Source organism: Diorhabda sublineata, chromosome 5 (genome assembly GCF_026230105.1).
Source record: "Diorhabda sublineata isolate icDioSubl1.1 chromosome 5, icDioSubl1.1, whole genome shotgun sequence".
Taxonomy (NCBI): Eukaryota; Metazoa; Arthropoda; class Insecta; order Coleoptera; family Chrysomelidae; genus Diorhabda; species Diorhabda sublineata.
This window is the reverse complement of record NC_079478.1, coordinates 35,324,755-35,340,637: the sequence shown is the minus strand read 5'-3', so window position 1 is coordinate 35,340,637 and position 15,883 is coordinate 35,324,755. Positions and strand designations below refer to the sequence as shown.

The window sequence follows — 15,883 nt, the reverse complement described above, 5'->3', positions numbered from 1 at the left end:
AGAAAACCTGAACACGCCCAAGATAAATGAATTTGTGTATTACTGTTTATTGAGATATTGAAATTAATTGTCAATTATTTGATTTGTTATGAAATATATTTTGTACTGTAGTTGCGTTATCTCTATAATCTACTGTCGATTTTTTGGTATTGGTATGGTTTTTGACGTTTTCTTAAGCTACTGTCAAATTTTGATAGTCTTCTGTCAGTTTTTGACATTCTTTTATAAACTTCGGCCAGTTTCTTACATTTTTTATGCACATTTGTCATTTTTTATCATTGTTAGTAATTTCTTCAGGATTTTTGAGATCTTTTGTCAATTTTGACAGATTTTACAATTTTCTCTCAATTTTTATGAACCTCTGTAAATGCTTGGTAATATTCGGCCAGTTACCCAAATTTTTTAAGCACTTCTGTCATTTTTTATCGTTGTTAATAATTTCTTGAGAATTTTTGTCATTTTTTACAGTCATCTGTCAAGTTTTGTACGCTGTAAATTTATTGCTATTTGTAGTTTTCTGTGTTTGACATTTTTGTAAGCTAATGTCAATTTTTATCTTCTAATCTAATCTTCTATTAGTTTTTCACATTCTTTTATAAACTTCTGTTAATGCCTGATAGTCTTCGCCAAGTTTTTGACAGTTTGTTATGAATTTCTGTATTTATAATCGTTGTTGGTAATCTTTTATCATGTATTGTCGTTTTTCGAATTCTTTTGTCAATTTATGTCATTTTAGATAGGATTTTGACATTTTTTTACAGTTTTCTCTCAATTTTTGCGAACTTCTGTCATTTACTTTTGTTTTTTGTATTTTTCTGTCACTTTTTTACGATTTTGTAAACCACTGTCAATTTTTGACATTCTTGTATGAAATTCTGTCAATGCTTGGTAGTCTTCGTTCAGTTTCTGGCATTTTTTATGCACTTCTGTCATTTTTCATCATTGTTAGTAATTTCTTGAAAATTTTTGTCATTTTTTACAGTCTTCTGTCAAGTTTTGGAAGCTGACAATTTGTTGTGTTTGAATCACTGTCAATTTTTATCGTTTTATATCAACTTTTGACATTTTTTTGTACATCACTGTCAATTTTTATCGTTTTTTTTTGAAGTTTTGTATCTATTTCTGACAATCGTTTGAACTACTGTCAATTTTTGTCGTTTGTAATGGATTTTCAACTTTTTTTAATCAAATTTTGACTTTTTTATGAATCACTGTCAATTTTTATCGTTTTATATCAACTTTTGACATTTTTTTGTACATCACTGTCAATTTTTATCGTTTTTTTTGAAGTTTTGTATCTATTTCTGACAATCGTTTGAACTACTGTCAATTTTTGTCGTTTTTTTTTGGAAGTTTTGTATCTATTTCTGACATTCATTTGAACTACTGTCAATTTTTGTAGTTTTATATGGATTTTTGACTTTTTTAAAATCAGATTTTGACTTTTTTATGAATCACTATCAATTTTTGTCGTTTTGTATCAAGTTTTGACATTTTTCCGTACACCATTGTCAAATTTATCGTTATTTTTGTAGTTCTGTACTAATTTTTTGAACCATTGTCTTTTTTTCCGCTTTTTTGTAGTTTCGTATCAATTTTTGACTTTAGGTTTATCAAAATTTGGTATTTTCGGTATACTACTGTCAATTTTTATCGTTTTTTTTTTTGAAGTTTTGTATCTATTTCTGACAATCGTTTGAACTACTGTCAATTTTTGTCGTTTTTAATGGATTTTCAACTTTTTTTAATCAAATTTTGACTTTTTTATGAATCGCTGTCAATGTTTATCGTTTTGTATCAACTTTTGACATTTTTTTGTACATCACTGTCAATTTTTATCGATTTTTTTTGAAGTTTTGTATCTATTTCTGACAATCGTTTGAACTACTGTCAATTTTTGTCGTTTTTAATGGATTTTCAACTTTTTTTAATCAAATTTTGACTTTTTTATGAATCACTTTCAATTTTTATCGTTTTTTTTTTGAAGTTTTGTATCTATTTCTGACAATCGTTTGAACTACTGTCAATTTTTGTCGTTTTTAATGGAATTTCAACTTTTTTTAATCAAATTTTGACTTTTTTATGAATCACTGTCAATTTTTTTCGTTTTGTATCAATTTTTGACAATTTTTTGAATCATTGTTTTTATTTGCGGTTTTTTTGTAGTTTTGTATCAATTTTTGACTTTAGGTTTATCAAACTTTGGTATTTTCGGTATACTATTGACAATTTTTGTTGTTTTTTTTATAATTTTCTATCAATTTTTGATTTTTTCAATTAAATTTCGACGTTTTTCCAATTATTGTAGTTTTGTATCACTTTTTGACATTTTTTTATGTATCACTCTCAATTTTCATCCTTTTTTTGTAGTTTCGTATCAATTTCTGACATTCATTTGAACTACTGTCAATTTTTGTAGTTTTATATGGATTTTTGACTTTTTTAAAATCAGATTTTGACTTTTTTATGAATCACTATCAATTTTTGTCGTTTTGTATCAAGTTTTGACATTTTTTCGTACACCATTGTCAAATTTATCGTTATTTTTGTAGTTCTGTACCAATTTTTTGAACCATTGTCTTTTTTTGCGTTTTTTTGTAGTTTCGTATCAATTTTTGACTTTAGGTTTATCAAAATTTGGTATTTTCGGTATACTACTGTCAATTTTTGTCGTTTTTCAAGTCGTTTATCAGTTTTTCACTTTTTAATCAAAGGTCTACATTTTTTTGTGAGGCACTGTCAATTTTTCTCGTTTTTTGTAATTATGCATCGATTTTAGACTTTGTTTTGACCACTGTCAATTGTATAAAACGACTACACATCAACGCCTGTCATTTTTGTCCCTAATTTAACAAAAAAAGGGTGTTTTTTAAATCTGAATAGCAAAATACGATTGTTACAAAAAAGTTTTCGAAACATTTCTTGTAGCAAATGTACTTCTCCACAATTTTGTTATTTGAGTTTAAAATTTCATATACGCCACTGATTTTGAATAACAATTAAAAACCAACCATCATGAACCTTCAGAAAACTACTTATTGTCCATAATAGAATGACAATAATGTTTGTAAAGTGACCATCATTTCGAAGTGAAGAATGTACATTCGAATAGTAACGGAAGGGTGACAGTAGACGTTCAAAAGTTATACGTCAGTCTTCGACTTTATCTGTTACAGCATCCACATCACTACCTCCATTATAGCCGCAGCCATAGCTGGTTAACCTTGAAAACTGGCCAAAGACCGAAGAAGGCAGAAAGGGAACACAGCCGGCATCTACACTGGCGGAACTCGATTTTTTTTGTTTAAAAAATTATTTTTTAATTATCTCATTTGAATATTTTCCAGAGAAAAAAAAATTAATTATAATACGAGGTATATTAGAAAGAGGGTTATGGGTAAATAGAAATTCGTTACAATCAAAAAAGTTGCTCTATATACTCCTATAATCATTTTTTTCGATTTCAATGGTTTTTTTAAAGATTTTCTATAAGAAAAATTAACGAGTGTTTCGCGATGTTTCATATTTAAATTATAGAAATGGAAATTTTAGTAAAACAATTTTTTATTAATAAAACAATTATTTCAAGTTTTAACTAGCTTTTTACTACGTTTAAATTATTGTAAGAATTTATTATTAAAGATCGTGCATCACTCGGTTTACGTGTTTTTCAATGTACTTCCCGTTACACAATAAGTTTCGCAACGTCACTGTTTGTTCTAGGCAACGTTGCCGGTATTACTTTCTATAAACTTCTAATATACTGAAGGATTATACATGGTGTGTAAATAAAGTCGATAATAATGAAAATCGTATCAGTTTTTGACGTTTTCTTAAGCTACTGTCAAATTTTGATAGTCTTCTATCAGTTTTTGACATTCTTTTATAACCTTCTGTCAATGCTTGGTAGTTTTCGGCCAGTTGCCCAAATTTTTTAAGCACTTCTGTCATTTTTCATGGTTGTTAGTGATCTTTTGAGATTTTTGAGTTCTTTTGTCAATTTATGTCATTTTAGTTACGATTTTGACAGAATTTTATGAACTTCTGTCATTTTTCATGGCTTTTAGTAATCTTTTGTGATTTTTCCATTCTTTTGTCAATTTATGTCATTTTAGATAGGATTTTGACAGATTTTTATGAACTTCTGTCAATGCTTGGTAGTTTTCGGCCAGTTGCCCAAATTTTTTAAGCACTTCTGTCATTTTTCATGGCTGTTAGTAATCTTTTGGGATTTTTGAGTTCTTTTGTCAATTTATGTCATTTTAGTTACGATTTTGACAGAATTTTATGAACTTCTGTCATTTTTCATGGCTTTTAGTAATCTTTTGTGATTTTTCCATTCTTTTGTCAATTTATGTCATTTTAGATAGGATTTTGACAGATTTTTATGAACTTCTGTCAATGCTTGGTAGTTTTCGGCCAGTTGCCCAAATTTTTTAAGCACTTCTGTCATTTTTCATGGCTGTTAGTGATCTTTTGAGATTTTTGAGTTCTTTTGTCAATTTATGTCATTTTAGTTACGATTTTGACAGAATTTTATGAACTTCTGTCATTTTTCATGGCTTTTAGTAATCTTTTGTGATTTTTCCATTCTTTTGTCAATTTATGTCATTTTAGATAGGATTTTGACAGATTTTTATGAACTTCTGTCAATGCTTGGTAGTTTTCGGCCAGTTGCCCAAATTTTTTAAGCACTTCTGTCATTTTTCATGGCTGTTAGTAATCTTTTGGGATTTTTGAGTTCTTTTGTCAATTTATGTCATTTTAGTTACGATTTTGACAGAATTTTATGAACTTCTGTCATTTTTCATGGCTTTTAGTAATCTTTTGTGATTTTTCCATTCTTTTGTCAATTTATGTCATTTTAGATAGGATTTTGACAGATTTTTATGAACTTCTGTCAATGCTTGGTAGTTTTCGGCCAGTTGCCCAAATTTTTTAAGCACTTCTGTCATTTTTCATGGCTGTTAGTAATCTTTTGGGATTTTTGAGTTCTTTTGTCAATTTATGTCATTTTAGTTAGGATTTTGACATATTTTTATGAACTTCTGTCATTTTTCATGGCTTTTAGTAATCTTTTGTGATTTTTCCTTTCTTTTGTCAATTTATGTCATTTTAGATAGGATTTTGACAGCTTTTACAGTTTTCTCTCAATTTTTTGATCTTTTGTGAATTTTTGTTGCTTTTTGATAGTCTTCTATGAGTTTTTGATATTCCTCTGTCCATGCTTGGTAGTCTTCGGCGTTTGATTTGGACCACTGTCAATTTTTGTCTTTTTTTTGTAGTTTTATATGGATTTTAGACTTTTTTAAAATCAGATTTTGACTTTTTAATGAATCACTGTCAATTTTTGTCGTTTTGTTATCACATATTCTTGTGATTCACTTCCAATTTTTTTAGTTTTGTTTCCATTTTTAACAATTTTTTGAACCATTGTCAATTTTTGTCGTTTTTTTACAGTCTTTCCTCAATTTTTATGAGCTTCTGTCAATTTTTAGTGTTTTTGGTATTATTTTTCAACATTTTTTTTGGAACCAAATTTCAACGTTTTCTGTGAATCACTTTGACATTTTTTTTATGAATCACCGTCAATTTTTATCGTTATTTTGTAGTTTTCTATCAGCTTTTGACATTTTTTTGGACTACTCTCAACTTTCGTAGTTTTTTGTGGGTTTTGTCAAGTTTTGACTTATTTTATCAAAATTTGACATGTACTTGTGACCCACTTTCAATTTTTGTAGTTTTGTTCCAATTTTTTGGATCATTTTTTGCTTTATTTGTAGTTTTGTATCAATTCTTGACTTAAGGTATTCAAAATTTGGCATTTTTGGTTTACTACTGTCAATTTTTGTCGTTTTTTTTTGCAGTTTTATTTGGATGTTTGACTTTTTTAAAATCAAATTTTGACTTTTTTATTTATTACTGGCAATTTTTATCGTTGCCTGAACTGTCGGTGATTTAGTCCTCTGCTTCTTATAAAATTTAAAATTTTAATTTCATGACATGATCTAGTTTTAAATGTTTGGATCCCAATGATTCCTGATTAATTATACAATGAAATCTCACAAAATTCCCTGATATTATCTGTTTTAATTTAGTTGCAACGCCAGAATATTCGTCAGCCATGGCAAGATCCGTAGTTGTGCTGTTAAGTATATTATGGAACTCGACACAACAATTATGGATATCGCACGCGCACGACACAAACAAATGCACAATCACTACTTCGCAGTACAATTAAAATCCTTCTCCAACCGTATCGCTTCGATTACTCGACTCAACTGACTCACTTCGCGCCTATTTCTCGCTTGTCTAGGCACGCGCTGCTATTGAAATAACATCCGTAGACTTGAAAGTACGAGTATTTAAAAAACATCTCTAGAGGAATCGAATGAAGTTTAAAAGCTCTAAAAAACATGATTCTTCTTTCTGTGACACATTGCGATCGCGGGCCTAATTGATACGACCCAGGATCGGCCGGAAACGACCCGCGGGCCGTATCTTTGACACGACTGATGTAGATATTCTTAAACTAGGAAAGCACACATCGAAAATCGTCCTTAAAAGTTTGGTTAGGAGTTTTGCGCACCGCTATGACCTTTTTGACTATTTTCTTCAATCAAAAGCTGCTTCATTCAAAATGCTATAACTGACAAACTAATATTAGGACTCCTGTCAAATTTATATACATGAAACGCGCGGAAAGCTCCTCCATTTCGAGCGATAAGCGTGTTTCACGTGTGTTTAGTATGTGGAGTTTATGGAAAGTTGTGAAAACGTACAGTACTGCCCATCGGCCCAGAATACAGTCCACAAAATCTTACCCGCGGACTTGGTTGTTTTCGTTTTGACTGATGCACCTTCTTCATCAATTTTTTTGACACTTTCTTTCGGGAGGGTAATTGTGTACCCATGTTTCGTCTGTAGTGGATATTCACGTTGAAAAACCATCCCTCTTTGCCTAGTATTGCGTTAGCAAGCCGCGACAAGCTTCCAACCCCATGGCAATCACTAAGGAATTGATTACGTAAACGCCGCAGATTTCCCGTGTTTTTAATGTCCTTCCACATCAAAAAGAATCACAATACGTTGCGGAACGGTGGTAAGAGACCCAGCACCAGCACCCAACACATAATCAAACCGCGAACTTCAAAATATACAGGCGCGCCATCTACAACGATTGTCGCGATCATTATTAATAAATATTTTCATCATTTTGTTTAAAAAAAAAACATCAACTAACAGAATAAACGTTATAAATTGGTTTTATTATACAAGGGAAAATTGAATTTAGATTTTATGAGTCATTTCTATGGAGAGAAGCAGTGCTATTTGGTACGGATGCTACTAATAGACTTGTCTAGGTAATTCTCAGTGTTTCGAAATGTTTTTCTTTCGAAATTTCATCTCAGTTTCATCTTCAGTATAGTAAAATTGTCGTTACTGGAGTAAAACCAATTTCCATTAGGAAAAAACCTTTTTTTAAAAGATTTACTATTGATTATCTATGTCACTGATATTTCACAACAGCCGGCAACAGCGCTTTTTCAGTCAGCACACCTGTTGAAGATTATCAGGGTCGAGGGACTCGGCTTTGGAGTGTCGACCATAATAATGAAATATTACCAATATAGATTCTTGTATACCAGAACTGTAATTTAAAAAAAGAAAACCAGGTATTTATATAATGAAAACAAACAAAAATCATCGGCTTTTTCTTTTGAACATTTATTTTGTTTTTCTTTGTACTAGAACTGAAGCATGTATCTAGAAAAATGTTTAATTGGAATGGAGATAAGAGAAAATTTATAGTCAAACACATTTTGACGTGTACAATGGCTCTTTTAAAGATACACGTTTTTCCTCCCTTACGTTACGTATAAGTCGATTATAGGCATTTTTTCAATACTACAAATTCCCAACCATGAAAATAACGAAGTTTTACGAAATTCAGCTGATCTGTTAAGCCAAAAGTAACTAGATTGCAACTTCCATGCAATAAAAATTGCACGAAACCGATAATGTCAATATCTTGCACGAAAAAATCAGATAAACTTCATCTGCGCTTTTGATTAAGAAAAATTGCGTCTTGCATCGCAATGCACGTCGTATTGCATCATGTCAAGCGGCCTTTACGAAATGCAGCTGATCTGTTAAGCCAAAAGTAACTAGATTGCAACTTCCATGCAATAAAAAATTGCACGAAACCGATAATCTCAATATCTTGCACGAAAAAATCAGATGAACTTCATCTGCGCTTTTGATTAAGAAAAATTGCGTCTTGCATCGCAATGCACGTCGTATTGCATCATGTCAAGCGGCCTTCACGAAATGCAGCTGATCTGTTAAGCCAAAAGTAACTAGATTGCAACTTCCATGCAATAAAAATTGCAGAAAACCGATAATCTCAATATCTTGCACGAAAAAATCAGATAAACTTCATCTGCGCTTTTGATTAAGAAAAATTGCGTCTTGCATTGCATTGCACGTCGTATTGCATCATGTCAAGCGGCCTTTACGAAATTCAGCTGATCTGTTAAGCCAAAAGTAACTAGATTGCAACTTCCATGCAATAAAAATTGCAGAAAACCGATAATCTCAATATCTTGCACGAAAAAATCAGATGAACTTCATCTGCGCTTTTGATTAAGAAAAATTGCGTCTTGCATCGCAATGCACGTCGTATTGCATCATGTCAAGCGGCCTTTACGAAATGCAGCTGATCTGTTAAGCCAAAAGTAACTAGATTGCAACTTCCATGCAATAAAAAATTGCACGAAACCGATAATGTCAATATCTTGCACGAAAAAATCAGATAAACTTCATCTGTGCTTTTGATTAAGAAAAATTGCGTCTTGCATCGCAATGCACGTCGTATTGCATCATGTCAAGCGGCCTTTAGAGCTTCTGCAACAATTGCACGTGATGGAAAAACTATTAACACGTTCACTGCCTAACTTTTAGATTGCGTTTTTTTCTGGGAAGCAATTTGCATATAATTTTCTGATTAGACCTTTTTGTTTTATTATTTTTGACATTTTGGCTTAAATGACTTTCGATCTTGTTTAAAAATATTTGGTATCAACGGAAACTTACTGCTGTAACTAAAAAGCAACTCAAACCTTTGGGAAATTAATCCGCGGCTGTATAAAGTACAAGAGTAGACGTCCCAACGGACGAACTGCTCCCAAACATTTATAAAATGATTTGTTTCAATGTTTTTTTACAGATATATCCACAGTAAAGAAAAACCGTTCAAATGTGGCGAATGCGGTAAAGGTTTCTGTCAATCCCGAACACTGGCCGTTCACAAAATTCTCCATATGGAAGAATCTCCACATAAATGTCCGGTTTGCAGCAGATCCTTCAACCAACGTTCGAATCTCAAGACCCATTTACTCACCCATACGGATCACAAGCCCTACGAATGCAATTCCTGCGGAAAAGTTTTTAGGAGGAACTGCGATTTGAGACGGCACGCTTTGACACACGCCGTTGGAGATGTACCTCCCGATGGACTTGGAGACGGATACATACCAAGTAAGATACTAAATAATCGCACTTTTTGTCCATTTATGACTTGTTTTTGTAAAATATAACCTCAAAATTGTTTTTTTTTCGATCTAAATAAAATACTAATCACTGATTTAAAATGTATTATGTATACCGTTTATTGTAAATTGAATTTCATTGAATTATTATACTGGAATCGTGAGCAAATATAAATTTTTTTGGAATTCTAATTAGAAAGCAACCATTTTAATTTAACAATTAACCAACAAGCTGTAGTTTGTATTGTTAGTCCGGTCAAGTTAGACATTAGAAGTTACATAAATTCGCACCAAGCTGAAAATCAGTAAAATTGTTTAAAACATAATAAAAAATGAAATTCCGAAATTCCCATCATTCCCGTGTAGAAAAAAATTTTATTTGAGGCCAAAGGTCAAAACAACAATCAGTTTTTCGCGATTATCAGCAAAACGGTAAGTTTTATCATAAAAATACTTCAGACGAAAATTGTAGATCACAAAATTATCTAGAAAAGATGTATCGATACTTTTTTTCCTACGAATCACTGTTTCTGAGATATAATGATTAAAAAAATTGTAATCGTGTTAATATACACTCCTATGAGGTAGCGTACGTAATTTAAATATTTGGAGCTCAATTTTGATATAAATTTTTGGAAACAAAAAACGATTTCATAGAGAATTTAATTTTGTTCAACGGGTTGGAAATAAAATTTTCATTATTATGTACTAGTTTTTAGAATAAATGGATTTTAAATATAAAAGTGATTCCTCAAAAGCACCTGTTCAAATTTGGAGACTTAGAGCCCAAATTTCATGTTTAATGAAAAAAAAAAAAACGTTTCCATAGAGAATCGAATTCTCTACAACTTTTAAGAACAAAATTATCATATTTATGCACCGATTTTAAGAATAAATTGATTTTGTGTATAAACGGGGATCCCTAAAAACACCTGTTTAAATTTGGAGATTTAAAGCTCAAATTTCATGGAATTTTATGGAAAAAAAACGTTTCCATAGAGAATCGAATTCTCTACAACTTTTAAGAACAAAATTTTCATATTCATGCACCGATTTTAAGAATAAATTGATTTTGTGTATAAACGGGGATCCCTAAAAACACCTGTTCAAATTTGGAGATTTAAAGCTCAAATTTCATGGAATTTTATGGAAAAAAAACGTTTCCATAGAGAATCGAATTCTCTACAACTTTTAAGAACAAAATTTTCATATTCATGCACCGATTTTAAGAATAAATTGATTTTGTGTATAAACGGGGATCCCTAAAAACACCTGTTCAAATTTGGAGATTTAAAGCTCAAATTTCATGGAATTTTATGGAAAAAAAACGTTTCCATAGAGAATCGAATTCTCTACAACTTTTAAGAACAAAATTTTCATATTCATGCACCGATTTTAAGAATAAATTGATTTTGTGTATAAACGGGGATCCCTAAAAACACCTGTTCAAATTTGGAGATTTAAAGCTCAAATTTCATGGAGTTTTTTGGAAAAAAAAACGTTTCTATAGAGAATCGAATTCTCTACAACTTTTAAGAACAAAATTTTCATATTCATGCACCGATTTTAAGAATAAATTGATTTTGTGTATAAACGGGGATCCCTAAAAACACCTGTTCAAATTTGGAGATTTAAAGCTCAAATTTCATGGAATTTTATGGAAAAAAAACGTTTCCATAGAGAATCGAATTCTCTACAACTTTTAAGAACAAAATTTTCATATTCATGCACCGATTTTAAGAATAAATTGATTTTGTGTATAAACGGGGATCCCTAAAAACACCTGTTCAAATTTGGAGATTTAAAGCTCAAATTTCATGGAGTTTTTTGGAAAAAAAAAACGTTTCCATAGAGAATCGAATTCTCTACAACTTTTAAGAACAAAATTATCATATTCATGCACCGATTTTAAGAATAAATTGATTTTGTGTATAAACGGGGATCCCTAAAAACACCTGTTTAAATTTGGAGATTTAAAGCTCAAATTTCATGGAATTTTATGGAAAAAAAAACGTTTCCATAGAGAATCGAATTCTCTACAACTTTTAAGAACAAAATTATCATATTCATGCACCGATTTTAAGAATAAATTGATTTTGTGTATAAACGGGGATCCCTAAAAACACCTGTTTAAATTTGGAGATTTAAAGCTCAAATTTCATGGAATTTTATGGAAAAAAAACGTTTCCATAGAGAATCGAATTCTCTACAACTTTTAAGAACAAAATTTTCATATTCATGCACCGATTTTAAGAATAAATTGATTTTGTGTATAAACGGGGATCCCTAAAAACACCTGTTTAAATTTGGAGATTTAAAGCTCAAATTTCATGGAATTTTATGGAAAAAAAACGTTTCCATAGAGAATCGAATTCTCTACAACTTTTAAGAACAAAATTTTCATATTCATGCACCGATTTTAAGAATAAATTGATTTTGTGTATAAACGGGGATCCCTAAAAACACCTGTTCAAATTTGGAGATTTAAAGCTCAAATTTCATGGAGTTTTTTGGAAAAAAAAAACGTTTCCATAGAGAATCGAATTCTCTACAACTTTTAAGAACAAAATTATCATATTCATGCACCGATTTTAAGAATAAATTGATTTTGTGTATAAACGGGGATCCCTAAAAACACCTGTTTAAATTTGGAGATTTAAAGCTCAAATTTCATGGAATTTTATGGAAAAAAAAACGTTTCCATAGAGAATCGAATTCTCTACAACTTTTAAGAACAAAATTATCATATTCATGCACCGATTTTAAGAATAAATTGATTTTGTGTATAAACGGGGATCCCTAAAAACACCTGTTCAAATTTGGAGATTTAAAGCTCAAATTTCATGGAATTTTATGGAAAAAAAAACGTTTCCATAGAGAATCGAATTCTCTACAACTTTTAAGAATAAAATTATCATATTCATGCACCGATTTTAAGAATAAATTGATTTTGTGTATAAACGGGGATCCCTAAAAACACCTGTTTAAATTTGGAGATTTAAAGCTCAAATTTCATGGAATTTTATGGAAAAAAAAACGTTTCTATAGAGAATCGAATTCTCTACAACTTTTAAGAACAAAATTATCATATTCATGCACCGATTTTAAGAATAAATTGATTTTGTGTATAAACGGGGATCCCTAAAAACACCTGTTCAAATTTGGAGATTTAAAGCTCAAATTTCATGGAATTTTATGGAAAAAAAACGTTTCCATGAGAATCGAATTCTCTACAACTTTTAAGAACAAAATTATCATATTCATGCACCGATTTTAAGAATAAATTGATTTTGTGTATAAACGGGGATCCCTAAAAACACCTGTTCAAATTTGGAGATTTAAAGCTCAAATTTCATGGAGTTTTTTGGAAAAAAAAACGTTTCTATAGAGAATCGAATTCTCTACAACTTTTAAGAACAAAATTATCATATTCATGCACCGATTTTAAGAATAAATTGATTTTGTGTATAAACGGGGATCCCTAAAAACACCTGTTCAAATTTGGAGATTTAAAGCTCAAATTTCATGGAATTTTATGGAAAAAAAACGTTTCCATGAGAATCGAATTCTCTACAACTTTTAAGAACAAAATTATCATATTCATGCACCGATTTTAAGAATAAATTGATTTTGTGTATAAACGGGGATCCCTAAAAACACCTGTTTAAATTTGGAGATTTAAAGCTCAAATTTCATGGAGTTTTTTGGAAAAAAAAACGTTTCTATAGAGAATCGAATTCTCTACAACTTTTAAGAACAAAATTATCATATTCATGCACCGATTTTAAGAATAAATTGATTTTGTGTATAAACGGGGATCCCTAAAAACACCTGTTTAAATTTGGAGATTTAAAGCTCAAATTTCATGGAATTTTATGGAAAAAAAAAACGTTTCCATAGAGAATCGAATTCTCTACAACTTTTAAGAACAAAATTATCATATTCATGCACCGATTTTAAGAATAAATTAATTTTGTGTATAAACGGGGATCCCTAAAAACACCTGTTTAAATTTGGAGATTTAAAGCTCAAATTTCATGGAGTTTTTTGGAAAAAAAAACGTTTCTATAGAGAATCGAATTCTCTACAACTTTTAAGAACAAAATTTTCATATTCATGCACCGATTTTAAGAATAAATTGATTTTGTGTATAAACGGGGATCCCTAAAAACACCTGTTTAAATTTGGAGATTTAAAGCTCAAATTTCATGGAGTTTTTTGGAAAAAAAAACGTTTCTATAGAGAATCGAATTCTCTACAACTTTTAAGAACAAAATTATCATATTTATGCACCGATTTTAAGAATAAATTGATTTTGTGTATAAACGGGGATCCCTAAAAACACCTGTTCAAATTTGGAGACTTAGAGCTCAAATTTCATAGAGTTTTTTAAAAAAAAACGTTTCCATAGAGAATCGAATTCTCTACAACTTTTAAGAACAAAATTATCATATTTATGCACCGATTTTAAGAATAAATTGATTTTGTGTATAAACGGGGATCCCTAAAAACACCTGTTCAAATTTGGAGACTTAGAGCTCAAATTTCATAGAGTTTTTTAAAAAAAAACGTTTCCATAGAGAATCGAATTCTCTACAACTTTTAAGAACAAAATTTTCATATTCATGCACCGATTTTAAGAATAAATTGATTTTGTGTATAAACGGGGATCCCTAAAAACACCTGTTCAAATTTGGAGACTTAGAGCTCAAATTTCATAGAGTTTTTTAAAAAAAAACGTTTCCATAGAGAATCGAATTCTCTACAACTTTTAAGAACAAAATTTTCATATTCATGCACCGATTTTAAGAATAAATTGATTTTGTGTATCATTTATTGATTCAAAGTGTATGACGTGGACCTAATGTCGCATTTCACTTTATTTCGATCGAAAACAAATTTTCAAAGTTGAACATAATCCCGATTTCCTTTGACTAAATATTACTTCGTTAACGAAGGTGGCGATGACCAAGAAAAGATGCCTCCGCGATCAAGAAGTCTCTCTGTCGATTCTAGAGACGAGAGGGCGTGTTCTCCCGCTCCCGGTATAACCCAATGCCATGAACCGTGTTCGTCTTCGAGTCCTTATACTATGAGACCCTCTATCGAAAGACACCATCCCGATACAGACGAAGAAGATTTAGATGAAGACCCGGAAATAGGTGAGTTTTCATTTTTGTTTACATAACGGGACACCCTGTATAATAAAATTAATATTTTTCTTGTCATCCTTCTACCGAGATATGAAAGTGTACTCAAAATCGATAATAAACGCTTTTTAATATCCAATAACTACATTAATTGATTACGTAAACGTGTACAATGTTTTAAGAAATAGATTTTCATTTATATTACCAAGAAGTATGAAAATAAAATAACAATTTATGTAATTACTTAGTTGAGTATTTAAACAGAAACAAACCGTTTCGTTGGAAATACCTCAATGTGTATTGTTCGATACAACGTTGCCAGTTCCCACACTTTTTTTCCCGACTAGACATTTGTTTTACGTCATTCGGCATTTATGATTGTAGTTTAGTCCTAGTTAGTCATGTGAGACGCGAGAACGTGTTGGGATTTCTACTTTTTGGACCAAGATCATTTTTGTTGAAGTACTTATATAAATTGTTTACGTTCTCGCAAATTTAGGCTTGAAAAACATGCATTAGTCTCCATATTCTATATCTATTAAAAATATATCGACCTACTGTGGATTACAACGTAAAAAAATATGCATCCACCAGGAGCTTTCATCGCCATCATCATCATAATTGCCCTCCCGGACAACTGTCCTCCATTCTTCTCGATGTTATACTTTTCTCCGCCAGTTTCGGAGGCCTAGTTCTTTTAAATCCTTATTTGATTCTGCATTGGAGGTCAGGAAGTCTTCTATAAGTTCTATTTTCCTTCTGCTAAGCAGATCAACATCATCTGCGTAGGCCACCTTTTGTCTTAATCGATTGAGTATTAGTCTACAGCTTCCTACATATACTTTCCAAGGCCTCAGGTTAAACAGAATACAATAAAGAGCATCCCGGCGCTTCAGAAGTTGAGTTGGCTTGATATTGTCTGAAGGCTACCTTCAACTTGTAGTTGGTGTTGAATTAGGTCATGACCACCAGTTCGTTTCTCTTCCTCTTATGAAACCACATTGGTAGTCTTCAATCACTCGCTCCGCGTACACCTCCAGCCTTCTAGACAGTATCCTGGCCATTACTCTGTAGATGACGTTCAGTAGGGAAATGCCTTGGTGGTAGATGCAGGAGTGAGCTTTGGGGAAACAAAACGTTCAAGGCGGTCCCTAAAACCCACAACCGCTGAAGATAAACGTA

General features: G+C 31.1%; 1 protein-coding gene across 1 annotated transcript in view; it reads left to right on the top strand.

The window, feature by feature from the left end:
• Positions 1-15,883, top strand: part of LOC130443959 (protein bowel-like) — a 53,924-nt gene that overhangs the window by 28,036 nt on the left and 10,005 nt on the right. The window contains exons 3-4 of the mRNA XM_056778884.1: positions 9,230-9,540; positions 14,510-14,713. Of these exons, the coding sequence (XP_056634862.1) occupies positions 9,230-9,540; positions 14,510-14,713 (515 nt within the window). The remainder of the gene's footprint in view (positions 1-9,229; positions 9,541-14,509; positions 14,714-15,883) is intronic.